Source organism: Magnolia sinica, chromosome 4, assembly GCF_029962835.1.
Source record: "Magnolia sinica isolate HGM2019 chromosome 4, MsV1, whole genome shotgun sequence".
NCBI lineage: Eukaryota > Viridiplantae > Streptophyta > Magnoliopsida > Magnoliales > Magnoliaceae > Magnolia > Magnolia sinica.
The window spans coordinates 29076464-29103866 of record NC_080576.1 but is presented as its reverse complement, the minus strand read 5'-3'; the positions used below and the strand labels follow the sequence as shown (position 1 = coordinate 29103866).

Genomic DNA, 27403 nt, shown 5'->3' with positions numbered 1-27403 from the left:
CTTTCCTTCCATGGCCTCAACTTTCCTTATGAGCGTAGTCACTTTACACTTGAGATCATCCTCTTCTTTCAAGAGATATAATCCACATTTCTCCTTTAATTGAGTCGGCCTAGACGTGGTGTTCGCCATTGGGTAATAATCTCATGATTGTGTTTTTTCAGCGAGACTATCGAGGTAATCCCATACCTCGTCAACATCTTTATTAATGAACTCTCCATTACACATTGTCTCGACCATTTGGCGCATGGAAGATGTCAGTCCATCATAGAAAAAATTTGTAATGCGCCACGTTTCAAATCCGTGTTGTGGGCATGAACTGACCAAATCTTTGAACCTTTTCGAACATTGGAAGAATGTTTCATCTTCCTTTTGGGCAAAGTTCATGATTGCTTTTCTGAGGGTAATCGTTTTATGATGTGGGAAGAATTTTTTTATGAATTCCCTCTGCATGTCGTTCCATGTGCCAATGGATCTAGGACGCAGTAAATGTAACCACGTCTTAGCTTTCTCTTTTAAGGAAAAAGGAAAGAGTTTCAGCCTGACTGTATCCTCAGATACATTAGGAAAACATAATGTAGCCATAATCTCATCGAACTCTTTCAAATGTAAATATGGACTTTCTGATTCAAGTCCATGAAATTTGGGAAGGAGTTGGATAACTCCTGACTTGATGTCCATTTGTCCTGTGTTTTCAGGAAAAATCATGCATGAGGGCATACTCACTCCCGCCGGTTGTAGATAATCTCGTAAAGTACGAGACGGGGGTGCCTGATGCACCTCATTCTCATCTTGGGTATCCTCCACCCTGGGTGGGAGTAGAGGAGGTTGGTCTTCAGCCATAACTTCAGTTAACTCAGGGGATTTCGAGTGGTGTCTAGTCCTGCGATGGATAGTCAACCCCTCAACCAATCCTCCTTCAGTCAAGAGACGTCGAGTGTTGTCACGGGCCCACTTAGGCATGAAACACTCGCAGCTCTCAATCAAATTCAAAGCCTAATCCTAAGAAAGAAAAGAAAATCTAAAAAGAAGGAGAGAGAGAGTTGGAAAGAAATTACCAAATTGAAGCCCCTAAGTTAAGGACCTGCAAAAGAAAACAAACAAGTTAGTTCTAAAGAGAATGTCTAGAATTAGAAAATCCTTAAAAATGAGGATAGAAGTAAACTAGTTTCTAAAAAGAAGAAAATCCTAAAAAAATAAATTAAAAAGAGATATGAAAAATAGAAAGTAGAGAGAAAGAACTTACCGAATTAGAAATTTCTATCTTAAAGGCCTACACAATAGGAAAGTTAGTTTCAAAAAAATTCTAAAAATAAATTAAGAAACAAATTAGATTCTAAAATTAGAAAGTTACCAAAAATAAAAGTAGAAAGTTAATTTCTAAAAAGGGAAAGAAATAACCTAGTTTCTAAGAATAAACTATTTCCTACAGATGGGAGGATACTAGAATTAGAAAATTTCTAAAATTCAAACCCTAATTCTAAAAATAGAAAAAGTAGAGGAATTAGAAAAGGATTACCAATTTAGAAGTTTATGTCAGGATCCTACAAAAAAACAAACAAGTTAGTTCTAAAAATCAAATAGAAATAAAAATCTAAAACTAAAGTTAGTAAAATCCTAATTTTAAACTAATTCTAAAACTAATTAATTTCAAAGAATCGTAACCGTCAGTCCCCGGCAACGGCGCCAAAAACTTGTTCACACCCCAAGTGCAGGGTTGTGATGTAGTAATAAACTCGGTAAGACCGAGGTCGAATCCACAGGGACTGAAACTTGTACGTTTCCTGAAACTAGATAGAAATAGAACTAGCCTAAGATGCAATGTAAATCAATTATAAATTGATGAATAATTGTGAGAGATGAATGTAAAACTTAAGGAATTCAGAGGAAGAACACTAGGGATTCAGAGGATCCACTTGTCGAGATCAGGGGGATCTTATGCCTACATCAAGAATCATCAAACTGAACTTACTTGATTTAATCTTCACGAGATCAGATGGGTGTAAATTAGAGTGGATTCCATCACAAAACCATGCCCATGAGACAAAGCAAACAACAAAATCAAACCAATTCACAGCCAATCTGAGTGATGTATGAATGTCAGGAAGAGTTCCGTCATCCAACCATGTCCAAGGGCAATGGTGAACAACAGGGCTTCCTAACTGCATAGTCATAATAAGGGAATGGACATACTCAAAGCATTTGCAAAGATATTGTAATTTACGTTACAATAAATCATTAAAAAAAACTTGAAAGCATTCCATGTAATCAACTAAATTCAACGTCAGTTCCTCACATGTATCCAAGCCGTATGATCAACCCCATTACGCCACAAGCTTCACCTCTTAGCCCTAGCCAAGAGGTTCAGCCCAACATGAATGGGCTGGATCCAAAACAAATGAAATAAAATAAATAAAAAACAGAAACAAAACCCACTTTCAAGCCCCACGTCCCAGCTTCAATTTCCCAAAACAACTCTTGCTCCCTGCTTCCACGTTTCCTTCCTTCAATCCTCTTCCCAACCAAAGATGAGCTCCTTTATAGGATTCCGGCAGTGGTGGCTGAGTCGAACACGAACTTCTCCTTCGCAGTCCGTTTGCAACGGAGCCGGACTCCCTGTTTACGCAAAAAAACAACACGGCCTTGCATCTGTGATGACTGGTGGGCCTAGGATTGATGTTGGATGAGAAATCCGACCCATCCATTAGTTTCCCCTCGAAAAACCAGTGAAACCTGATTGGTTTTGGATCCGCTTCGAGGTGAACCACGAATTAGTTCAATTTACCGTCGGTCTTCCGATTGGACGGTCGAAATTCAATTAAAGCTGTCCTATGCAATTCCACCACCTAAGCGAGGGAGGTAGGGCCCGTGGGTTCCTGAAGGACGGTCCTGATTCGTCTGATGAGCCCTGATGGTGGCCCACAACGATCAACCGTCAGTCCTGCTGCGAAACAGAGTCGCCGCTGTCGCTGCTGCGAAATCACGTTCGCACCTTTCTTGAAGTCAAGTGGAAAAATCCACTCCGTCCATTGTTTTCAGGACGAAAAACCGTCTGAGATTGCTCGGTTTTCATCCAAACTGTGGTGTCTCATGAGATTGTAGCCCAACCGTCCATCCTGCGTTTAAACATCGATCTACGCATATGTTTATGCATGGGATCAGACGGACAGCTAGGGGTTGGTCTTGGCCGTATCCTAAGACTGGTGAACGGTTCGGATCATCGAGCCCTATGATGAGTGGGCCGTATTACTGAAAAACGGACGAACAGCGTCCGTCCACTGTTATTTTACGAGAAGGAGACGAGTCAGCCCGTCTTTGACCGGGCTGACCGTCCGGTGATCATCCAGCGCACCTAAGCACTGTGCACACTCAAGTGCAGGTGCGGTCCACTATGATGTTCTCAAGAAATCCGTACCGTCCATCCTTTCCCCCATCTAATTTAAGATGTTGAGTTCAAAATTGAAACGTATTCGGAGCTCAGGTGGGCCCCAAATCAAGGGTTTATGGGCTGATCTGTCCGTTGGGACACTTGCACAGGGATTGAACGGATGAAATTCGACGTGTACGGTTAATTTATGGTCCTCAGACGATGTATGAATTTTCGAGCTGAACGGATGGTGGGAACCCTGTGTTATTGCACTCTGGACACTTTTCAGGCCACTTGAGTCTTTAATTTCTCGATTTTCACAGATCCCTGACGTGTAATTCCGTTGATCTTGGTCCCCTGGAGTCCGTCGCTTGCCTTAGTGACTTCAGAGCGTTAAGTCCATGCTTTAAGCACCCTTTTCGGTCCAGGCTCGTACATACACACTGCATTACAAACACGATTAATCAGGCCATTAAGCGGTATCATGCTTGTAAATCTATGCCACAACTGGGTCTGATATGCAATATTTGACCCTCAACACATGTGGCCAAAAATGAACCGTATATAATGCTCAAGTGACGGAAAAAGTGATAATTGAACGTCCACGGTTGAAATATTCGTGAGCCATAGAAGTTCATGCTAATATTTTTGTTTTCAGTCCATCCTAGTAGGAATGACTTTATTAACGGTATGGATGACACTTAAACATCACTGTCGAAACCCAGGGAAGTTTCAACGGTAAGAATTTCCCAAACTACCTTTTCCTTTAGTACGACCCACTTGAGTCTTGGATTCTGTTCAAGTTATGTCTAATAGCCTAAAATTAGCTCACAAAACGGATGGACGGAGTGGATTCCTGACAAACATCACGGTGGGCCCCACCTAAGTTCCCAGCGCAGGAACTTCCTGCGGAAGGCTTTCGCAGGAAATCCGCGTCGCTATAAATTCCTCTACGTATGCTTCCTTTTCTATTTCCCACGCTGCCAGAGCTCTGTTTTCTAGGGTTTGATTTCGAGAGAAGACGACAGAAAGATAAAGGAGCAGAGATGTCATACCTTCTGCCCCACCTGCATTCGGGTTGGGCCGTCGATCAGGCGATCCTGGCCGAAGAAGAACGGCTGGTAGTCATACGCTTCGGCCACGACTGGGATGAAACATGCATGCAGGTATGTCATCCTTTTTCTCCTTTCCTCTTTGAATTCCTCCACGACAATGGTTTTTTCATTCAATTCGGATCTCAGCAAACCCTAGACGATTAAGAATCCCCGAGTTCTGTTCCACATATTCTTACCGCAGTTTTGATGATCTTCATCTGTTCTTTCCCTAAACGATTAAGATTCCTCAAGTTCTGTTCCATAGATTCTTACCGCAGTTTTGATGATCTTCATCTGTTCTTTTATGTCTCCCCATGATTTGCTGATCTTTGATGAATTCTAGTTTTTAGCTGTTTGAAATTGCTAGGGTTTTCTTGGACCATCTCGTTGTCCAGTGAAATCGACCTTTTTCATCAACTGATGTGAATTTGTATCGGAAGGAAGGAAGCATATTCTCATCTGTTGATTGTTACTGTTTTGTAGATTTTTCAGTGAATTTTTGTGTTATGTTGTTGGTGGTCGCCTACGGGTTCTTGGATCGATGCAATCAAGCTGTTAAAATTATATATTTTTGTCAGATTGTAAGTAGAATGGCATCGGTGTTGTGTGTATTTTTTTTTTTTTTTTTAATAATGACAATTTATTGAAGGTAAAAATAAAAGAACTCCTAATGTGTTAGTGTTGCCAACATGCAAGTACTATCTCACCACATCTTCAGCTAATGTATCTACATTGGAATTAGCCTATATGGGAACTAAACTAAAAGATATATAACGAAGGTTCAGCTCCTTAATGTCATTACACAAAAGTAACGCTACCAAAGAAACTGATTGGATCCAGCTGACCATGATAATACACATTTTGAGTCCCCTTCAACCATAAGCCAGTGTAAGTATCTGGGAGTAGCCTAGCAATAGTTAGATATGGCATCTGATTAGAAGGGCCTGGTCCTGCGAGGACCCAAAAAGAAATCTTGATTTTTGGGTTGATTGCCTCTAACTATATTGCCAATGCTAGAACTCCCTGGGTTTCCAAAGAGCATATACATGTTGTGCTTCACCAACCCACGGGGGTTGGATTAAAAAAGCTAGTGTTGTCAATGGATCGGGTCCTATGGTACCCATTCCCACAGAGGCTAACCAGGTTTGGGTCTTGCTTTGTATTTCTCCATTTGTTTTTTTTCCCTTTGTCTAAATGTTAAATTCTCATGATATGCTGTCTTGTTTATTTCTTTTATGATAATCTTAATGTGATTGGGGATTCCCCGGAAATCTCTCTGGTTTATAGATTCCATCCCTTTGATATATGGGTTTTTTCAGATGAGAGCCATTGGTGCGTTTTCTCTCTCTTTGTAGGCCACTCTGTCAAAGGATTGGTATCTTTCAATGTTGAAGATACATGCAGGATCCTTAATGAACATTGCGCCCCATCAGGTCAATTTTTTGCATTACTGAAACTTGGGCTGCAATTGTACCAAATTCCTGCATATAAGTAAACTATAGTTTCTCCTGCTACCTAAAAGGCCCACCTGAATGTTATAGTAGTGGTCCTGAACAGGTGACATGTGTGCTGTCAGCCAGACCTTAAGTGATGTTCATAAACTTGGACCCAACCATTAATTGGGAGAATGGGAAGCTTTCAGATTCTATGAAAAGGATGGAATTTGGCCGCAGTTTGTTCCACCCAGGTAACTTAGTTAACATTGCCTAATTTGAGGTCACTAAGTAGCACTAAGCATACAGGGAGCTGTAAGATGCCTCGACATTGTCTACAAGATGCATTCTGAATGGTCTGTTGCAGATTTTCTTGCCAAGTCCAGTGCAAGCAGGGATCAGTTTAATGTAGTTGTTTTGAGATTTTTTCTTCTGCTGTTTTTGTAGCAGTATATTGATTTTTTTCTCTAGCTGTAGTTTCTTTTTTCTTTGAATAAATTTTTTAGTCTATTTGTAGTAGTAGATGCAGTCTTAGTAAATTCTAGCGAGCGTGTTGTATTTTCCTTACAAAGTGCAGCATATTGTTGTTGTTATCAGAGTGAATATTAACCAATCCTAACTATGGAGATAGTCAAAGACATGGACTATGTTTAAGTTGGATAATTTGCGTTTGGCACGTTGATCATTGGGACTCCCTTGTTCCCCATCTTCGTTCTCTTCTTGCACAGTAATCAGCTAGTGATCTCTGCAATTGTGTTCCAGTTGGTCATCAACTTGTTGAGTACAATTACCATAGTCCACGTGTTAGTTGCCAAAATCTTGTTTCCACTAGCCACTGCCGCTATTGCAGCTTCTATAATTCTTGTTGTTTTGCCACCATAACTACCACTAGGCCGCCATAAGTGCCACATCCATTGCCAAAACCACTATTCATGATAGAATCTTCTATCTCCTATCTGGAGTCATGGTGTCATTAGATCTTTTTTATACATTGAATGTTGAAAGGGCATGAGAAGACATTTTAGACGAAGTTGGACATATTTTGAGAATTGAAAAATGTGGTTGCTATGCGTCGTATGGTTCAAGTTTCATCCACAATAAACCTTTAAGCAGTTTATATTTTACCAGGCAAAAGTAATTGATTTCATTTGAGTAGCCTGATCTCCTTTTCTTTACGTGTAGCTTGCTTTGATGGTATTATTAGGGAGCTGTGCAATAAAGGTTGTGTGCGACCCACCATTGTAACTACCGAGAAATCTTTTCCGTACATCTATTCTGCCTCCTTATGCTAGAAAGTCAGCTTGAAAATGGGGCAAATATGAAACTCGAGTAGGTAACAACACCGGAAAAAGTGGGCATTGGTTGCCCAACATTAAAAGTGTTCCTCTTTCTCTCTGTGTAGTGTAGGTACACCCTTTACCACGGTGTCTCATCCCCCCTTCCTCCACATGTATTGCACGCGTTATACCCGCAATGTTTGTTAATTACTAAAAAGAAAGGCGCCATGAGGTTATGTGTGTGGTTTTCTTCGTCCACGATATATGTCATTTTCAGATTCACAATAACACCTTTTGGATGAGTGTTTTTTGAAATACGTCTCTTAACAAATAGTTTTCAAGATGACATGCATCAAATTCTTACTATATTGAGCGGTTATGTTTGTGTAACTCCTCTTTGATAGCTTGTTTAAGTGGATCAATTATGTGTCTGCTCTTGTGGAAATCCATAGGCCGGGAAAGAGGTGATATGGATTTTAGTCTTCATTAATTTATCAAGCAAAAGCTCCTTTTTTATAAGAGTGGGTAGAAGGTAAATCTCTTGTGCCATCAAAAAAGAAAAAGAAAAAGGAAGGAAAAGAATAAAAGAAGCAAATCTCTTGTGAAGATGTGCATTATCATATTATTGTTAGTATGTTTATGCGTAGCGTTTTTCTTGGCTAGTGTCCATTGACCTTGATTTGAGATGAAAAGAAAATCCCCATTGGTGGTAACAAGCATCATCATATTGTTGTTGGTATGTTTGTGCTCAGCGGTTTGCTTGGAAACCATCCCTTCATAACCCGACTTATGTTACTTGCCCTTTGGGCGTGTGCGTAATAGTTAGGCTGGGGTCAATACTCAATTGTAACGTGATGTCATGTGAGTGGTGTCAATGTGAGTTTTTGTTGTGGCCGGCTCCAAGAATGGGTAAAAGAGGAAGGTTGATGACTGGTGGGCTCTTGATCATGTAATTGTTGGAGAATGATAAGAGATGAAGGTGAAATTGCTATGATGGATGTTGCACATTTTAACCACTAAACTCTGAAGCATCAATGGATGGTTAACTCACTCCTTGATTGTGCTTTTTTCATATATAAGTGACCACTGAAATCAAACTTTTTGGGTTCTTAGATCTTAATGCTTAAGGTTTTTTTTACCTTCCTATTCATTTCTTTTGGTTGTGAATGGGATAATTTAGTAATCAGTTGAAGGATAAGCAAAAGAAGAGAAAGGTGAACGCCTAAATAAATTGGTCTTTGTTCGCAGAAGGGAAAGAGCAAAGTAGAACTTCAGAATTGTTGGGTCCACTACCTAGGACCTCACTGTCAAGATGAAAGGCCACAATGTTGGTTTCTCCAGGAGTTTGAGAGGTCCCCAAATTAACAATTTAATGTTAGTTATCTCCAAGTAAGGTGGGCAATTTCTATAAGTTCTCCAAGATCATCTCTTTGAGGAAGCTAATACCATTTTTTGGATTTTATCCTTTCTCGCAGGTCTAATGGCTAATATCTCAATTTACTATTGCAAGTTACAGGCTTACTGATTTTCAAGTTGTTGTTGCTCTTTAATTGAGAGCCCACTTCTGCAACTCAAAAATTGTGACATATACTATATATTTGGAGTGTCACATTTTTTTTCTAATGCTGTTTGGGACTCTAGGGCTGTTTGCTAACCATTGGATCTCTCAAACCTAGGAAATATTATATGAACAATAGAAAATACCGTGAGCATATGGGAGAGAGAAAAAGGAGAGATGGAAAGGGTGCGGCTATGCACTATATTGGAATGTTTTCAGCAATAGGCGACTTATCCCCACGTTTTCCATATTGTAGCCCACTTGACTCTTAGATTTGCCTTGTTTTCAGGTTGACATTTTAGCATGAGGCGGTGCGATGGATGTATGGAGTGGATTTCATAAAGGCAACATAGTGAGCCTGACATAGCCTTTGTTTCACAACACCCTAGTAGTATTGTTAGGGTACCTGCAAAGAAGAAAGAACGGGTTACTTGCATGAGAGGAGTAGAAATTATAAAAATACTTTTAGGTTGTTTTTTGTTGGTAAAATCTATAAGCCATGTAAAGGCTTTTTGTGGGTGAAATTTGAACCATTCGTCGAACAACGACCACATTTTCAAGTTTCCATAATGCTTCAACTTCATTTTAGAATGTCTTCCCATACCCTCTAAAATATTCGAGGTTCTTGGCCTTACAGAAACTAATTGCAAGGGCAAAGATATCCAAAAAGCTAGTCACCTTAGATGCAATGTAAGGTTCTGCATGCACCTTAAATGCAACGTAAGGTTCTCCATTCACCACACACGGAGGTTTTCCAATTCTAACACACGGGCAAAGATATCCGAAAAGCTAGTCCCCTCAAATTACATGTTCTATACTTTTGTTGCTTTGGGGAAATTATGGGCTAAGAGACGAAATTGAGAACAAGTAAAAATAGGGTAATGACTATTTTGCATATCACCGTTGTACATATTTACAGACATGCATATAAATGCAATTTTGTATGTATCTGCACTATGCTAGGGCTCCAATGCAAAAGAAGGTGATCAGAAGACAAAAATACAATGTTATTAGAGAAAAGAGGATCATATGGATCCTTGGCCTCAAGCCTTCAATTTTGACATGTGGGGCCCATAGCTTAACAACTCAGAATATTAGTTGGTTTTGGTCTAACTAACAACGAAGATCGTTGCCCAAAACTCTCCGATGGAAAAATCCTTAACAACTAATGGAGTGGCAGTGTGGATGCCAATTTTGGCGAGCCTATGTGAGTTTTTTTTTTTATTTTCTTTTACTGATTTGTCGATGTATGATGGCAAGCAAGGACTCTCCCAGAGACGAATGGGATGCAGGAGGTAAAGGTAAAGGGAAAGAAGTCGATCAAGAAGAGGGATAAGTGGTTCTTAGCGTTGAGAGAGACGACTATGGTGCAAGGTCATTAAGGGAGGGTACTAGAATTGTCGACGTGGAAGACAATGGATTTTGGTGGGTTGGAAAAGGAAATTGAAGGAAGTGTGAACTAGGGGAGCTGAACTTGAGTGTTGGACATGCTTTTAACACTTTACATTGAAAATTTCACAAAGGAATGGTTTGAACTAAATTCTCAAAGGGTGTTTGGTGGAGGAGAAAGAGGACATCATAGGATTTTTAGCGATCTTTTTTTTTACAAATGAGATGAGGGAGCGATAAACTATTTGAATGACTCTCGTTTTGGAGGTAGGAAACTTTTGGTTAATTAGGCTAAGTACGGCCTAGAGGTTGTGAACCGGGCACATTTGCAGAAGGGGAACTGAAAATTTTGATGTTCAGCTTGGCACATTTGCAGAAGGGGAGCGAGGTAATTTGATGTTCAACCTTCCTTTAAGGAGACAAGAGAAAGTGAAGGAGGGGGGAGGGGTTGATCGTTTCAAGATATGATTGTTGGAACTTGAGCAACAAGGGGAAGACAGACAAAGCCTTGAGAAAGATGTCTCCTTCCCTTGCAAAACCGATGGGTTCGAAACATGCGGGTTCGGAAGTGATTATGCATTTGAATGTCCTCAAGCATGCATGGAGCTCTTTCCAATGGATCCTGGTTGCCTCTATTAGACCAAGAGTTGTGGATGAGATCTGAGAGTGGCAATCATAGAATCGTAGCATGGAAGAAGGAGACGAGTCTTAAGCTTTTGATTGATTTCACGATATGGATTTCTCTTCGACCTTAAGCAAATGTCGACAACTTCATTCTCATTTGCAATGTGTCTAGGGATGGCTTAATTCGAGCTATCTATAGGTGGGAGGAATAGTCGACTTTCGGATGGGAGGAAGCATGGTACAATATCTAGGAGCTCCCAATGGAGTATCGGATCCACAGTTTTCATGGAGTTCTTACATCAGTGGAGTGGTTGTGATCGATCCAAGTTCAGAAAGGTGTGAAATGCTTCGGTTTGCCAGAATCTATATAAGATAGAATGAGCTTGCCCCTATGCCAAAGAAGATTTCCATCAGTGAAGGGATTAAAGGATCACGATTTGGATGATTATGGAATTAGTTAGTTGCTACGAGATTCAACAACAAAAGCATTGGCCAAGGCACTCCATCCCGATGAAGGATAGGGCAAATTGGGAGCTTGTATTGTAAGTTGCTTCAAAGGAAGATGATGTTCAGGTCCATTGCTCTTGTGGACCATCAGAAGTTGTGGAGGGGATGTGGAAGCGTCTGATTGGTCCAGTGGGGTAGGTGGGGAAGTGTTGCTTGATGGAGTGACGCACGTCCTGTCAAGTGGTGTATGCAGAGGTGAAGAGATGGAGAGAGGTGCCACCTTGTTGCAAGGGGTATGTAGAGGGTTTTTGTCTGAGCTAGTGACACATGGCGATGCTACCATTCTTGACACGGGGGGAGGGTGATGGCCACGTGTAATGGGCTGGTGGAAGGTGTTAGGGTGACGAATGGATGCCTCACAGGTGGCTAGTTTGCAGGTGCTAATTTCCAATTGTTTTTTACCTGTGTATGAAATCGCTCAGGCCGAGCACTCTCTCGCGGTCTGTGTGGATGATCACTTAACGGACGACACGTGTGGGAGATGCTTCTCGATTTTTCAGCGAATGCAACCTCATTCAATTCAAAGGATCTCCTTGTTGCGGGAAGGGATGTATGTGAGGTATTTTCTCGGCACCTCTTATGGATTGCGATTTCTCTTCTCTAACTTCTTTGCCTAGGAATCTCCAATGAGGGGGTGATTTCTAATTGTCGGTGAAGATAATTAGTTGGAATGTAAGCTCTTCAAAAGAAAAAAGAAAAAAAAGAAAAACTCTTGCTCTTTTTCTTTTCTCTTCTTTTTTTTTTTCTTTTTTTTTTTACAAATTGGGTTTGGTTGATTAAAGATTGGGTGAGGCTAGATGCAGTGGGATCATCGGGGGGCATTTTTGTATGTAAGGATCGGATTTCTAAAAATATGGATGAATTTTCAAATTGGATTCTTCCAAATGAGATAGTGGATCTACTGAGGGGTGTGTGTGAAGGTTAAATGGGCAATCTAGAGTGGTTAAATCAAAGTTGGATTTTATTTTTTTTCTCCCACAGTTTGGGCGGAGAAGCTTCCTCTTGTGCATCAAAGAGGACTTCCAAGGCTGATTTCAGACCGTTGCCCGGTTGGTTTGGCAATGAATGAGGATGATAGGGTCCATGGCTGTTTAGGTCTCAATTATCATGGTCTGAAATTGATGGATTTTCAAAGCCGTGGAAGAGCAGTGTTCATCCTTCGCGGTTGAGGGTTTTGTGAGTTTTTTGTTTTTCCAAAAACTTCAGATTACTTAAGGGCATGTTATTGTCACCTATTACCATAATAATGTAAAGGAAATGTGCAATGATCACAAATCACTTAGTCTCCGACAACATTTGTATTTAACTCTCGATTCTCGTGTTTGGTTTATAGGTGGCAAAATTGAAATGATGGCATTTTTAGATTACTTAAATGTCAAATCATTATGAAAATACATTGATGTCACTCTTTGGAATAAAGATTTTCACAGTAGTGCCATGAAAAAGTACAATGATTACAAATTCCTTTAGCTGTCTCCTGAATACATCTAAATTTGACTGACGATTCCCATGTTTGGTTTGGCAGTGGTATAGTTGTAATGATGATACTTTTCTTTTCAATTACAGGGGCAACTGGTGAAACAAATAGGCCCTACAGGTATGATTAACACATGTAAGAAAGAGGTTCTTTGGAACCTGGAGGCTAAGACGGACTCTCTAATGCAAAAATATTCAAGCCCTTGATATAAAGGAAGAAGGTATGGCTCTTTCGAAAGGAAAAGCTTTGCCAGAGACTTATTGGGCGGCATATAATACTCTTTTGAGGAAAGAGAAAATCACATGGAAGCATTGGTCTAGGGTGACTTGGCTCAAAGAATGGGACAAAAATACAAATTTTTTTTCATGCAATGGCTAGTGCCCGGGCTAGAGCTAACAAAGATTAAAAAAAATGTTTCGTAATGATTGGGAGAGGCTAGAGGACAAATAAAAAATGTGTAGCGCCATTGTTAAGTTTTTCAAAGACCTTACTGGGAAAGGGTGAGTAAGGTCGTGACTAGAAATTTTGCATTTTGATTTAATTTCAAGGAAAAGGTAAGAGTATCCAGGCAGTGACAAGGCCTTTGGTTTGAATGGATTCCCCCTAGCTTTCTTTTAAAAGTATTTGTGAGGTAGTAAAAGGTGACTTGGTGGGCTTCATCAATGAATTTCATGGTAATGAGAACCCTGCTACAGAGTTGGGTAACTTTTATTGCTATCAAACCAAAAAAGGGAGGAGTAGAATGTTTGGGGGAATTTAGTCTGATTAGTCTTCCGAGGATCCTTGTAAAATATTAGCTAAAATTGTGGCCTTCAAATTTCGTGTGGTTTTGGATAGTGTGATCTCTAAATTTCAAGGAGCATGTGGCTGAGAGGTAGTTGTAGATAGCGCATGAACAGCTCATGAATGCATTGATTCACGATACAGGGGAAAGAAAAGGTTGTTGTCTACAAGCTCAATATAAAAAAGGTGTACAATCATGTTGATTGAAAGTTTCTAGATTACGTGTTGGGTTGGCTGGGTTGCAAGCAAAAATGGAGAAGCTGGATTTAAGTTTGTGTTTAGTCACCAAATTTCTAGGTCTTTCCCTCCCTACTTATTCCTTTAGGCAAGATGCTAGATAAGAGGTTAGGCGTGGGGTTACATCGACAGTTTTAGTGTGGATAAGATAGATTTCTAAGTCACTCATCTTTAGCATCCAGATAATACTATTTTATTTTATGATGCGGATGAGGCTAAAGTGGATAATTTAAGGAAGATCATTAGATGCTTTGAAGCTGTTTCGTGATTAAAGGTGAATGTCCTTAAGAGTGAGTTGTTGGGCATTCGTCTTTCTATGGAGGAAGTGGTTAATTTTGTAGAAGTATTTGGTTGTCATGTTGGCTCACTTCTTCCTATCTTGGCCTCTCACTTTGAATAGGGAAACCAGCCAAAAGCATTTATGGGACAGTCATGGAGAGTTTTGAAAGAAATTTGTTAAGATGGAAGAGTAAGCATCAAGGCATTCCAAAATGGTCACAAAATGGTATTGGTAATGGTAACATTTGTAACAATTACTCGTTAAGGGGCCATAACTTGACATGTAACAGGGGCCGAAATAGGTTTTTTCGAAGTAAAAAAAGCCATTATGGTTGTAGCGGCCCAATCATATAACAGTAATGGCAATCACCAATATGGTCATCATTACCGTTAAGGAATACCTTGACAGACATCTTTCCTTGGGAGGAAGGTTGACACTAATAGAGGCAACAATGTCTAATCGTCCGATTTGTTTTACGTGTATTTTCAGATGTCCAAAGTTTGTCCCATTTGAGAAGCTTAGGAGGGATTTCTTATGGTAGGGAGCTGAAGAGAAGCATAAGTTTCATTTGATAAAGTAGGATGAGGTCTACAAACCATTTGATGAAGGCAGTTTGATCTTAGGAAATTGGAGGCAATGAACTCCACTTTGCTAGGAAAATGGCTTTGGAGGTCTAAGGATGGCAATTTATGGGGAGAGGTTATAGTGTGGAAGTATGGGGTTCAGGGAGGGGGATGGTGGCAAGGGCTCATCTCTATACAGGGCCTTGTCTCTAAAGAAGTCTATAGTTGGGTTGACATTAAAGTTTTTAAGGGGGTGGGTTTTTCTTTGGGTGACGGTAAGATGATCTCTTTTTGGGAGGATGTTTGGCTGGGCAAGAAAGTGTTGTATGAAGACTTTCCAAGGCTAGATAGAATCGCGTTTGATGCAAATATCCTGATTGTGCAATGTCTCTCCTTTTCGGGAGATGAGTTGATTTGAGTTCCTCCTTGTCGTAGGTAGGAGTTTGACAAACGACGAGTTGACAGATTTTGTCAGGCTATCGGAGTGGTTGTGCAACATTATTCCCGTGGTGGGAGGTGGGAAATAGTGATGCTATGATGTGGAACAAAGAAAAGTCTGGCTTGTTCTATTAGTTCCTTGTATAGAACAATCACCAGCTCTTCGACGGGAGCGCTGTTGTGGCACGCCATTTTTATGTGGCAATATGGTGCAATAAGGTTGCAGCTCTTGCTTTGTTCGTGGGTCAGAACAAGGTGCTGACTATTGATAACATTTGAAAGAGAATGATGATGACAAGGTGCTCGCTATTGACAACCTTTGAAAGAGGATGATGCTGCTGCTCCTGAATGTGTATATGTGTTTGAAAAATGACAAATCGGTTGTCCATTGCTCTTTCGTTAGGGAAGTTTGGGACAACTGCTTGTTCAGTGTGACGTGGGTGCTGGCGGGTTCAATTAATTTGCCTTTTGTCTTGGCACAGGGGAGGAGTGAGAAAGGTAGAGAGGGCAGTCTGGAGACTTTGTTGGCTGGCATTTGGTTTACTTGGGGGGAGAGGAACAATCATTGTTTTAGTTGTAGTGGGTGGGCTTTGGAGGTTTTTAGCATGGCTAAATTGAACGCAATGGGGTGGGCCTTAGCCTCAAGGGTTTTAGTTGGTAGGTCTCCCCCCCCCCACACACACACACACCCCTACACTCTTTCTTGGTCAGATTTGTAGTTCCTTTTGCTTTGGCCTCACTTAATAAAATCGTCACCTTCCGTATTGTAGGAAAAAAAAAATGAATTTCATAATGTGGAGGCATACATTGACAATGCAAAGCAATGTATTTTTTTCATAATGTGGAGGGCATACATTGACAATGCAAAGCAGATAATGCGTCTTTTACAATGCTTTTGTACCTGAATGTGTTAGCAAAACAATTGGATAACTCTTTTTGTGATTGTGATGGGATTGATTTCACTTTTGGGCTGTATGTAGATGGATGAGGTGCTAGCTTCAGTTGCGGAGACTATAAAGAACTTTGCTGTCATTTACCTGGTAGATATCACCGAGGTGCCCGACTTCAACACCATGTACGAGCTGTACGACCCCTCGACTGTCATGTTCTTCTTCCGCAACAAGCACATAATGATTGACTTGGGCACTGGAAACAACAACAAGATCAACTGGGCTCTCAAGGACAAGCAGGAGTTTATTGACATCATCGAGACTGTCTACAGGGGAGCAAGGAAAGGCCGAGGTCTGGTCATCGCACCAAAGGATTACTCAACTAAGTACCGATATTGAGTTTCTTCTGGGACAATCTGGTGTTGGTCTCAGCTATGGGTTTGATCAAACAATGAATTGTCTATATACATTGATAACTAGGTAACTCTATATCTGTGTTGGACATTAAATGGTGTACTTGCAGAGTGCTAGAACTTAACAACACCAGGTCTTCTGTTACCAATTGGGTGTGAGAGGTTGCTTTTGTCATTCAAGCTCTTAGGTACCGCTTGATACTATTTTCCTGGAGTTTTGCTTTTTCCGTTCTTGCATTTTCCTTCTATGGAAATGATCAAATGCTCAGCTTCTTATGGTTAACCGACCAATCTCAATCAATCTCAATCATTTCGTCTTGTATAAGACAGATTTCCAAGGAAGTTGGCAATGGAATAGTCGGTTTGGATTGAGGTTCAGGTGTCCTACAGATGAGGCAACTGTGTATAGTAATCTCCTGTCCAAAATTCTATAATAGAATATTCTTCCTTGCTGTATAATAGCTGTTTTATTGGCAATGAGGTATTTAATTAATGGTGCAGACTGCCAACTCAGGTAATTGGTAAATGCATCCACAAATTTTGACCACCTCGTGTATATGTCAATGTGCCCAAAATTTTTAACTAAATGCATTTTGCCATTAAATCTACAGGTTGTTCTGTATGAACTCAATCAAGGAGTTCTCATTCAAGGAGTGACCTGCTGATTGAACTAGCCAATGGGACTACCCATCCAAGAATGACTGGCTGATTTAACTAGCCAAAGGGTAATTTTGTATTACTTGTGCAAGGGTAGCCTGCTGGTGTGGTGTGGCAGTTGAGTTTGCTGTACAACAACCAAAGGGTGATTTTAGGTGCACCATGAACGGTTTTGAGTTAACTTAAAGCCCAATGCCTTGGTCGCAATTTATTATGTATACGGAATCAAGCCATCGTTTTTAGGACAGGTGCCGACTTCAAATCTTCTACTTTTGTTTTTGGTCACCTGTTCTCCTGAGGTTTGCAAATCAGTTTGACGTATGGTAATGTATTGTCAACTGCCAATACAATATAGTCGTATTGCCCCTGTTTTGGGCTAATACATTCAAGGCCCCTGTTTTGGGCTGATACAGTCAAAGAGGCAGATGGCCAAAATCGTTCATGGGTGATATCTGGTGCAATGCGTGCCCATTAGTTTCAGATGAAGGTATTTTGCCCCTTCTAGGAAGATACCACACACTCAAGCTTATCCCACTTCCTGAGTGCTTGCACCTGCAACCCTTTACAGAGAGTGGGTGAGTGCATGTGGGTGGGCGGGTGCTTGTGTGTACTGGTTCATCTATTTATTTATATTTCACTGTAAAAACATCACACCATTTTGTTTAATGCAAGTTCAATGGTATTATATCCTTTCTTCTTCCGGAGGTCCAAACATATTCTGTTAACACTCATCTGGCATCTTGATCTAATGTGAGAAAATATGATGTATTGCCGACTGTAATCATACAAATTTTGATCTTATTTCCTATTATGTTCATTCAAATATTTCCAGGTAAGTTTATACCTAATTCAAATCTTTCCAGGTAAGTTCAGACCTGATTCAAGTTCAACAATACAAAGATGAGAGAGGAAATCAGTTGCTCTGATTGTCTCTAAACCGCAGCTGGTGTTGATAATTTATTCAATATCAAATGGGTCACAGTTAAGGAAAAAAAAAAAAACTTCCTGGCTTTTGTGAGGGGTAATCCAAAGTATCCAAACACTCATTTGGAGAAAAAAAATGAAATAAAGAAAAGGCCGCCATCCAACAATTCTGGAAGAGATAAAGAAAGAAGGAAAAATGCATAAATGGGAATATATGGTAACAGCCTTCTTAGCTCACAAGGCCACGTTCCTTGAAAACATCCAGCATTGCAGCACCAATCTTGGCAGGTGATTCAGAGACTGTCACACCAGCTTCTCTGAGGGTCTTAATTTTGTCCTGAGCAGTACCTTTCCCCCCAGACACAATCGCTGCACCATAGAATAGGGCAAGTATGAGCATGAAATCCTCTTCAATATCAAAACAACAGGATCTCATCAAGCAATCCTTTCTATGAACGTGGAGAAAGCGGGAATTATCTATTTAGTGCACCCATGGAAGATCTGAAAAACCTTTATCTTTCTCTTTAACCTAAACTCGTCATCGCAACAAGGGTTGTGAAAGAACTCAAAAAAATACACCAATATTTAGCAGAGGTGCATGCATGTACACAAACTTCACCAAAGCACACATGGATGCTCATGGCTCACACTACAGTCAACACCTCGTGAATTACCAATGATATCAATCAGATCTAAACCTTTGAAAAGACAAAATTGCCCTCATTACTTAAAAGAAGGAATTGCGTCCGTCACAAGGTCAGTGGAAAAACACAACAGTTATTCCTAATACAGTTTTGGTGTGAGGATGGTTTATCTTCTGTTGTGCATTTTGCAGGTTTGGGAAATGAGAAGAACATCAGGCAGGATATGGTCTTCCCACCTTTCCAACAACAAATCAATACCAGTCACATTTCACATCATACTTAGAACGTACTGGCTATTAATATTAGTGGAAAACATCCTTCCCATCCAGCATTTTGAGGGATATTCAAACACGCTGCATAAGTCATTAAGGGGGTGTTTGGATCATAAGTTACTTTAGATAAGCTAATTATGCCATAAGTATCTTGCTTTCTACTCAGCAAATAAGTATGTTTGGCAAACAACATGCTTATTAGCTAACAGGTAGAAAAGCATGTTTGGTTTCCAACATTTAAGTATTTATCCCTCAAATCTGTTTGCTACCCCTCACATCCATGGTTCCACCAACCATCATGTGGGGAACATTTGATGTGGACCGTTCATTGCATGGGCCCCACCTTTGATGTGGGTTGTCCATCATGAGGGGCCCACCTTGGATGTGGATCATTCATCATTACGTGCCGACCTTTAATGTGCATTTCCATTATGTAGGGCCTACCTTTGATGTTGGTCATCCATCATAGGGGGTCCACTATCAATGTTATGTCCATCTTGTGGGTCCCACCTTCAATATCCACCGCCCAATATGTGGAGCCCACCTTTGAATTGGACTGTCCATCTTGTGGGCCCCAGCTCTGATATGGGCCGTCCATTATTTGAGGCCCACCATTATTAATTGCCCATCATGTGGAGCCCACCTTTGATGTGGATTGTCCATCCCCACCTTCAATGTGGGTTGCCCATCATTCATGTGGGGCCACCTCAATGAGGGCCATCCATTTAATATGGGTGATCCATCATGTTGGGCCCGCCTTTGATGTGAACTGCCCATTGTGTGGGCCCCACCTTTGATGTGGACAGTCCATCATGTGGGGCCTTCTTTGATATGGACCGTGTGTGTGTGTGTGTGTGTGTGAGAGAGAGAGAGAGAGAGAGAGAGAGAGAGGAGTGGGTGAGAGAGAAGTAGAATAGTTGGAAGTTAAAAGGCTGAAAAAGGATAAGTAGCTTTAAGCACACAAGTAACTTTTCCAATCATGTTTACCAAACTAACTTAAATTAAAAGTAACTAAATGACTTAACGTAAGTTAAAAAGTAACTTATTTGGTGGTATCCAAATAAGCCGTAATAGGTTGGTTGGTAGACTCACATAGCATGCTTCAATGCATCATCAAATGGAATTGCAATAATTAGCTTAACTAAGTGGAAGTAACCAACTCGTCATTTCTTTATCATCTGTGCGAGGGTTTAGGCCCCAAATTGCAATCTTTACTTCAATGTTGGACTTCCTCACTATGAATACTAGGAAACCTCTTTCATTTTATGTGTGTGCAACTGCACGCACGTTTTTTTTTCCTTATTTCTTTATCTTTTCTTTCGTTTTATTTTCTTTTTCTTTCTTTGTTTCTGTTTTTTTTAAAAAAAAATTTCCTACTAATAGAACAGTCAAACACAACAATTGTATGCATAGCTAAAATGAAAAGAACCAATGTAATTGTCAGACAATTCTTGCTGAATTGTGTGGGACATACCTCCAGCATGACCCATGCGGCGACCAGGCGGTGCAGTAAGACCAGCAATAAATGCAACAATAGGCTTCTGAGTTCCACTTTCCTGTTTGATTGGCAATAGAAATACCAATCAGTCTCTTACCGTAAATATATCAATAGATGAATATAGCAGAAAATAAGTTGGCTAGTAACAATATGAAGGCAGACACTAGAGAGCACTAAAATCATGATGAGATCCCCAAAGAAGAAAAATCATTGCAGAAATGCTGTGCAAGCTCAAACAATGTTTCAGAATAACAAATGTGACTTTGGTAAGCCAATATGCACCTTCACCAAAGCAACCAGGCACCTGTGTGGGCCATCCAAGCATGAATCAGGCGTAACCCGCCTCATAAAGGCCTGATTCAGAATGAGCCGGCCAACTGATCATGTAGGTTACAAGTATGACAAATGGACGACCTCAAAGAAGTCCCCAACATACCACATTTAAAATACTCTTTTGGCCCACCTGATGAGTTAATTGTCCTTATTCGTGGGTCAAATCATCTACAGTGATAAACAGCTGAGATGCCCCACATATGCCAGGTTGTCACATGTGCCCGTGTGTGAATGTGCATGTCAGCTCAGCATAACTCTAATAATACCATCAAAGCTAAACAACAATTCTTTACAAAGATGTAAAAACGCGTGCCCATTCAAATAAGCACTAATTTGTCTAATCATGTCTCTGATTGTCTTTATTCTTAAACAACTCAACTTGTATATTTTCATCTAACATGGGAAAAAAAAAAAGAAAAAGAAAGAAACTTCCATCCATGGGTTTTGCTTACCACTCTGCAAAACATGGAATGATGCACTATGGAACCTTTTGGGGACTAATGCTTGCTTAATCATGAACATTTGATGCAGAAGCACTAAAAATAAAGCTTGGGTAAATGTATTTCTATTATTTTTTATTTGCCAAACATTCATTATCATGAAAAATCCATATCATTGAAGTGATTGGCCTTATACTTAATTGAATCTATCCTGATCTTCAATACCTTGATTAAGGCTGCAGCATCCTCTTCTGCGGTCCCTCCAATCTCTCCAATAAGAATAATACCTGAAATGTAAATAGCACTAGCAACATCAGATACATCTTCTTCTTTTTTCTTTTTTCTTTTTTTTATAAAAAAAATAAAATAAAATAAAAAAGCAATAGCACTAGCACCATCAGATACATCTAACCCTTAGTTCATAATGTATGTTTGTGAATGATTTAAATCAAAATCAGGAAACTATAAATGCAATCAGTGTCTTTTAATCAGGGTATACAATCATCAACTGCAAACCCCATACCAAAAGGGCATGCAAGGATACAAATGGTCATTCCTGTTCTTGGGTAAACCCTTTCATTTATCTTTTCTTCCCTCGTTTTCCTCTTCCTCTTTTTGTTGTTGTTGCCATCGTCATCTTTGTTGTTGAATATGTCTGTGCCATGATTGATAAAAGAGAGAAGAAGAAGAAGGGAGAAATAATAAAAGAACGAAGAGCAGTGTTTCAAATGGCACCCGTAGCGTAGCGTGGCCGTAGCGCTACATGGCGTCCTAGATAGCGTAAATCCCCTATAGCGTACACTACAGGGGTCATAGCATACGATACAACTACGTAGCATGTAGCGTCCGTAGCGTAAGCTACAATGTATTTTTTTTACTATTTTAGTTTTTTATTATTTTTTCACGTTTTCTTTGTTTCTAATGTTGAGGAATGTACTTTTAACCTATGGGATTTTTATTTCTTTTCATAATTGTTACTTGTGGTTTCAATTAGACATTATTAATTAAAGTGGTTTGCTTAGAAAGTTGTTGATGTGATAATTATTTGATTTGGCTTATATATGTGGATTGGCTTTTGATAAATGATAACTAATAACTTTTTTGAACATGCTTATAATTGATAAAATGAATCATCTTTTGGGCATTTTTATATTTTTTTATATCTTTTTTTTCATTATTGATTATATTTGTCCTATTTTTAAAATAAAAAAATAGAAGTATCGTGTAGCTTACGCTACATGCTAAGTATTTACGCTACACGCTATAGAGGGCTGAGCGCTACGCATCACACTATCGCTATTTAAAACACTGACGACGAGAAAACAAGAGATCAAGGTTCACATGCCCTCCCCTCCCTCTCATTTATTAAAATAGTTTTCAATAATTACAATAATACCACTGGTAATGACAGCAAGAAAACCCATTATATCCTAAACATACATGGACCATAGAACCATCCATATCTAATAATACTCTCTTGAGCTGAAGTGTATATATATATATATATATATATATATATATATTTCATTATTGATTATATTTGTCCTATTTTTAAATTAAAAAATAGAAGTATCGTGTAGCTTACGCTACACGCTATGTATTTACACTACACGCTATAGAGGGCTGAGCGCTACGCATCATGCTACCGCTATTTTAAACACTGACAAAGAGAAAACGAGAGATCAGGGTTCACATGCCCTCCCCTCCCTCTGTCATTTATTAAAATAGTTTTCGATAATTAGAATAATACCACTGGTAATGACAGCAAGAAAACCCATTATATCCTAAACATACATGGACCATAGAACCATCCATATCTAATAATACTTTGTTAAGCTGAAGTATACATGTCATGAATGCCCAATTTGACAACAAGACCCAAAGCTTTAATGAATATATCTACTGGTTAATCTTGGGACTTGACGAACGACATGCAAATTTCCTTGCTAGCAACTCTTTTGGATGAAGTGGCAATTGACCTCGATTTGCTTGGTCCTCTCATGATAGAGGGTTGTTGGAAATATGAGATGTTGTTTGATTATCACAATACAACCTCATGAAACCTCAACTATAAACTCAAGTTCGCACGTTAATGTCTTTAGCCAAATGAGTTCACATGTCGCATATAGGCCAATGCTCAATATTTTGCATCAACACTTGAATCGGCCACAACACTTTGCTTCTTGCTCTTCTAAGTAACACAGTTGATGCTTACAAAAGTATAGTAGCTATAAGTAGAATTCCTGTTAGATGGATCACTAGTCCAACTTGCATCAGAATATCCTTTCACTCAAAGATGGCTATTCCACTTCCAGGGGATACCACAACTAGGAGTTCCATTTAAAGACCCAAGGATATGAAGCACGAACTCTATATGAGGGACGTGGGGGAGCTTGCATAAATTGACTAAGCACACTAATAGGATATGTAATATTGGGTTGGGTAATTTTTAGATAAATCAAATTTCCAACAAGTCGATGATATCTAGTTGGATCATCAATTAATTCATCCTTATCCATATTAAGTTTTTTAACTTGTATCTATAGGAGTTTCGGCAGGCTTCTAGAAGACCTATCTCATTTAATAAATCTTTCACATATTTTCATTATGACAAGTTGATGTAATTGCCAGCTTGGATCTAGCCACCTTAATGCTCATTAAATATCGAAGATGACCCATTCGTATAGAAATATTGTTGTAAGAATTTCTTCAATTTGTCGGTCAATACACATACAGTCACTATCTGTTGCAATGATGATAATGCCTGTCTCACTTCACCTTATAAAATAGGGTGGTTGGCTTGGCTACGTTTCATCTTGAATTCGAACCACCTTACTTAACTTGTTGAACCAAGCTCTTAGAGACTTTCAACCCATAAATTGATTTTTTGAGATTGCAGACCTTGTTTGACTCCTATTAAGTAACAAACACAGGTGGTTGCTCCATGTAAACTTCTTCAACCAAATCTCCATGAAGAAAAGTTTCTTCACGTCAAGCTGATACAGTGGTCAATCCAAATTTGCAACAATGAGAACAACCACGTGTACCAAGTGAAGCTTTGCCACAAGTTAGAAGATCTATGAATAGTTGACTCCAAGAGTCTATAAGTACCATTTGGCAACTAATCGGGCTTTTAAACAATCCATTAAGTCATCAAGATTGTATTTTACTATATACACCAAACTACACACTTACCAGCAAGTAATTCAGCTAATGTCGAAGAACGATTCTGATAGAGTGCAACCATCTCTTCTTCCGTAGCTCGTTTTCACCCATCACAACTAAGAGCCTCCTAGAAAGAATGACGAATAGCCACGACTGACGGAGACAAAACAAATTTTCGAAATGAAGAAGATAAACCACTGGACGAAATAAAGTTAGAAATAGGGAGTTGCGTACATGAACAAATACCCTTGCAAAGAGTAATAGGTAAATTGCCTTCTTCTAATGGTGTAGGTAACGACTCAAAATAATAATGATCTTTCGACGGATCAGGGGAATTAATACAAGTCACACTCGTACTTCACGTTAGAAACGTCTAAAGTAAACCCGCAAAGGCCAACCTATACGTTGCACAAACATCTCCCCAACTCCAATAGTACCATCAGGCACAATGAGAATATTTTTTTATTTTTTTTTTTCTGAAAAAAAAAAAAACCCCGTCGTAGTGGGATTTCACCACCTATGGGTACTCAAACCCAAGACTTCGTGTTGAAACTCCCGAGAGTAGTCATGGAGATCTTTTCAAATTGTAAAGACTTTCCCTCAAAGACATATGGAGTTTGTTCAAAGAATGTAATATTAACTACCACATAACACCTCCAGGAGATAGAGAACATTTGCATCTCTGTGGGGTATGGGAGTCCCTAAGAAAAATACACTTGATAGCTTTTGTTCCAACTTGTCATGAACACGATCAAGCTAATGTACAAAACACACCCCTTCGGAGGAATAGAATAGAGAACATCACTCTAAATATTTTCGGAACCTTCATATGAACAACAAGCTCTTGAAACCTCAAAGCGAATGACGAATCATGCGTTCAACTATCACATTTATTGTGATGTGTGTGCACATGAAGTTTGGCAAATAATGCTATGAGTTGAAATATACGAGTTCAAGTCATGAGATAAATATTCCCCAAAATTATTTGAATGTAGAACACAAACCTCATAATTAAATTGAGTTTTTGCTTTCATATGAAAATTTTTTAAATAAGAAAACATTTTTTTATCGATCTTTCATTAAATATAGCCTTGTCACACAAGAATAATCATCCGCAAAATAACAAAGTACTTGAAAGTAGATACACCAATAAGATGAACTAGACCCCAAACATTAGAATGTACTAAATAAAAAGGTTTCTCACTTCTCTTGCCCACATGAGGAAGAAATGACATTTTATGGCGCTTACTCAACTCATACGCCTCACAATTAGAGGTGGGCATATCGGGTCCAATCCGGTGGATCCGACCCGATCAGGCCCGATCCAACCCGTTCCAAACCGAACCGATGGTCTGGATCGGTGCGGATCGAGTCCGTCCATCGAGATCCGATTGTTTTTCGGGCCGGGTTCGGATAGTAGTCTATCCGGACCAATCCGATCTGATCCGAAAACCCAAACCAAACCAACCCGAACCGATCCGATCCGAAAACCCGAACCAATCCGACCCGACCCGACCCGATCCGGAGCGGGTAGTATAAATACTATTTTCTTTTACCCTAAATTTTTTACCTCTCCCCTCTTTTCTTACCCTACCGAACGAACGCCGCTGCCTGCCCGATCTTCTTCCTCTCCTCTTCTTCTTCAACGCTCGATCTGACAGGTAATTTTTCCTCTCCTCTTCTTCTTCTTCCTCTCCTCTACATTGAATTATCACAGTGGGACACACAGAGCCCTGCTTGGACGAATTATTGTCCGAGTGGGGGTAGGACGCAATCCGCGTCCGTCTAGTTGGGTTATTCTACATTGAATTATCAGATTCAAGAGCTTTACTAAGCACACGCGCGTGAGCATTTCAGCTTATGTACACATGACACGTGGCAGCATGACCCCTTAGTTCAAGATCCAATCCATCCATCAGAAGGAACCATTGTTGATATCCTAGCCCAAGAATCAGTTTGATCTCCTATTCAGATGGGCCATTTTGCAAAATATAAATATATGGTTGTGAAAGACTATTGAAGTTTTCTAACCTGTCAACCTCTTTCAAGTTTTTGAGCTCCTTAAGTGGGCCCATTTTTATTTTTGGGAAACATCTACCAACCGAATGGATGGATTAGATCTCTCACCCATGTGTAATTCTAGCACGTGTGGGAAGGATATGAGCTGAACTAAACACGTGCGCCGACTTATCTAAGATCCAGATTCAGATATTTTCTGGTCAAAAATTAGGTCCAGATTGAGATATACAAATACCGATCCGAACCGTGCCCAATCCGATCCGACTCGGTTTTCCTGACCGAGTCAGATCCGGATTGGATCAGGCAATGCAAATTTCGGATCGGTCCCAGTCAGGTGACCCGGACTCAGTCCCGGATCGGATCGAGTTCGGGTCAGGAGATTGAGAAGTCGGTTCGGATCGAGTTAGGCACAATCCGAACTGACTCGAACCGATGCCCAGCTCTACTCACAATCTAATCTAGACACATAGACAACGATGGAACTAGACTCTTGAAACTACTTAAAGAGGGATGATAGAGCATGGAATGCCATTGATATGGAGAGATATTTTGTCAACAATGCAGCTTCATTTATTCCACTATCAAAGCAATAGAGTCAATTCGCTTCATGCCCTCCATCAATCATCCACCCAGCCTTTAGATTTTGGAATTCACAATAAGAAGGATAAAAATAATTTAAGGATTTGTTTAGCTTACTCCCAGAAAATAAAGTCAAAGAAAATTTGCGGATGTAAAGTACTAATGACAATAAAAATGATGGGGTAGGGGAAGTAGTGCTTAACCAAATACATGGGTTGAAGGACCATCTGCCAATGTGATAGAAGAAATGGATGGCGATTGTACTAAACTGAGACAACATACTATGCTTACCGGTCATATGATCAAAAGCTCCCGAGTCGATGACACAAGGAATACTCAAACAATGCAAGACAAACAATACCTGATTGTGCAAAAGTAGCTGTAAATAGTGATGCGTGAGTGGAACAATCCTTCAGAAGCCTAGCATACTCTTCCTTAGACAATGCAAATGTATCACCTATAGTACTAGGCTAAAAAATAGAGGAGACAGGCTTGGAGACAATAACTCTCGGTGCCATCATCAAAAGAGCAAACCTGATTTGCCT

At 39.9% G+C, this 27403-nt stretch overlaps 2 protein-coding genes and 1 non-coding gene across 3 annotated transcripts in view; 2 read left to right on the top strand and 1 right to left on the bottom strand.

The window, feature by feature from the left end:
* The first annotated feature begins 295 nt into the window (after nucleotides 1–295).
* LOC131244830 (small nucleolar RNA R71) lies at nucleotides 296–402 on the top strand. The gene has a single exon (XR_009170603.1). It is a non-coding gene; the product is annotated as a small nucleolar RNA R71 (small nucleolar RNA).
* Nucleotides 403–4320: 3918 nt separating this feature from the next.
* On the top strand, nucleotides 4321–16502 carry LOC131242922 (thioredoxin-like protein YLS8). The gene is made up of 2 exons (XM_058241901.1): nucleotides 4321–4530; nucleotides 16005–16502. The coding sequence occupies exons 1-2, from the start codon at nucleotides 4321–4323 to the stop codon at nucleotides 16311–16313; spliced, it is 519 nt and encodes a 172-aa protein (XP_058097884.1). The 3' UTR covers nucleotides 16314–16502.
* Nucleotides 16503–17910: 1408 nt separating this feature from the next.
* The window catches only part of LOC131242921 (succinate--CoA ligase [ADP-forming] subunit alpha-2, mitochondrial), a 37600-nt gene continuing 28107 nt past the window's right edge, over nucleotides 17911–27403 (bottom strand). The window contains exons 5-7 of the mRNA XM_058241900.1: nucleotides 21321–21382; nucleotides 20299–20380; nucleotides 17911–18277 (exon numbers count right to left, since the gene is read on the bottom strand). Of these exons, the coding sequence (XP_058097883.1) occupies nucleotides 18138–18277; nucleotides 20299–20380; nucleotides 21321–21382 (284 nt within the window). The 3' untranslated portion in view covers nucleotides 17911–18137. The remainder of the gene's footprint in view (nucleotides 18278–20298; nucleotides 20381–21320; nucleotides 21383–27403) is intronic.

What these genes read in the sequence shown, in the direction of transcription:
- LOC131242922 (XM_058241901.1), top strand. Translation starts at nt 4,321, where the DNA reads ATGCTTCCTTTTCTATTTCCCACGCTGCCAGAGCTCTGTTTTCTAGGG. An exon ending in GGGATGAAACATGCATGCAG is followed by an intron (nt 4,531 to 16,004) that starts GTATGTCATCCT and finishes GGCTGTATGTAG; the next exon opens with ATGGATGAGGTGCTAGCTTC.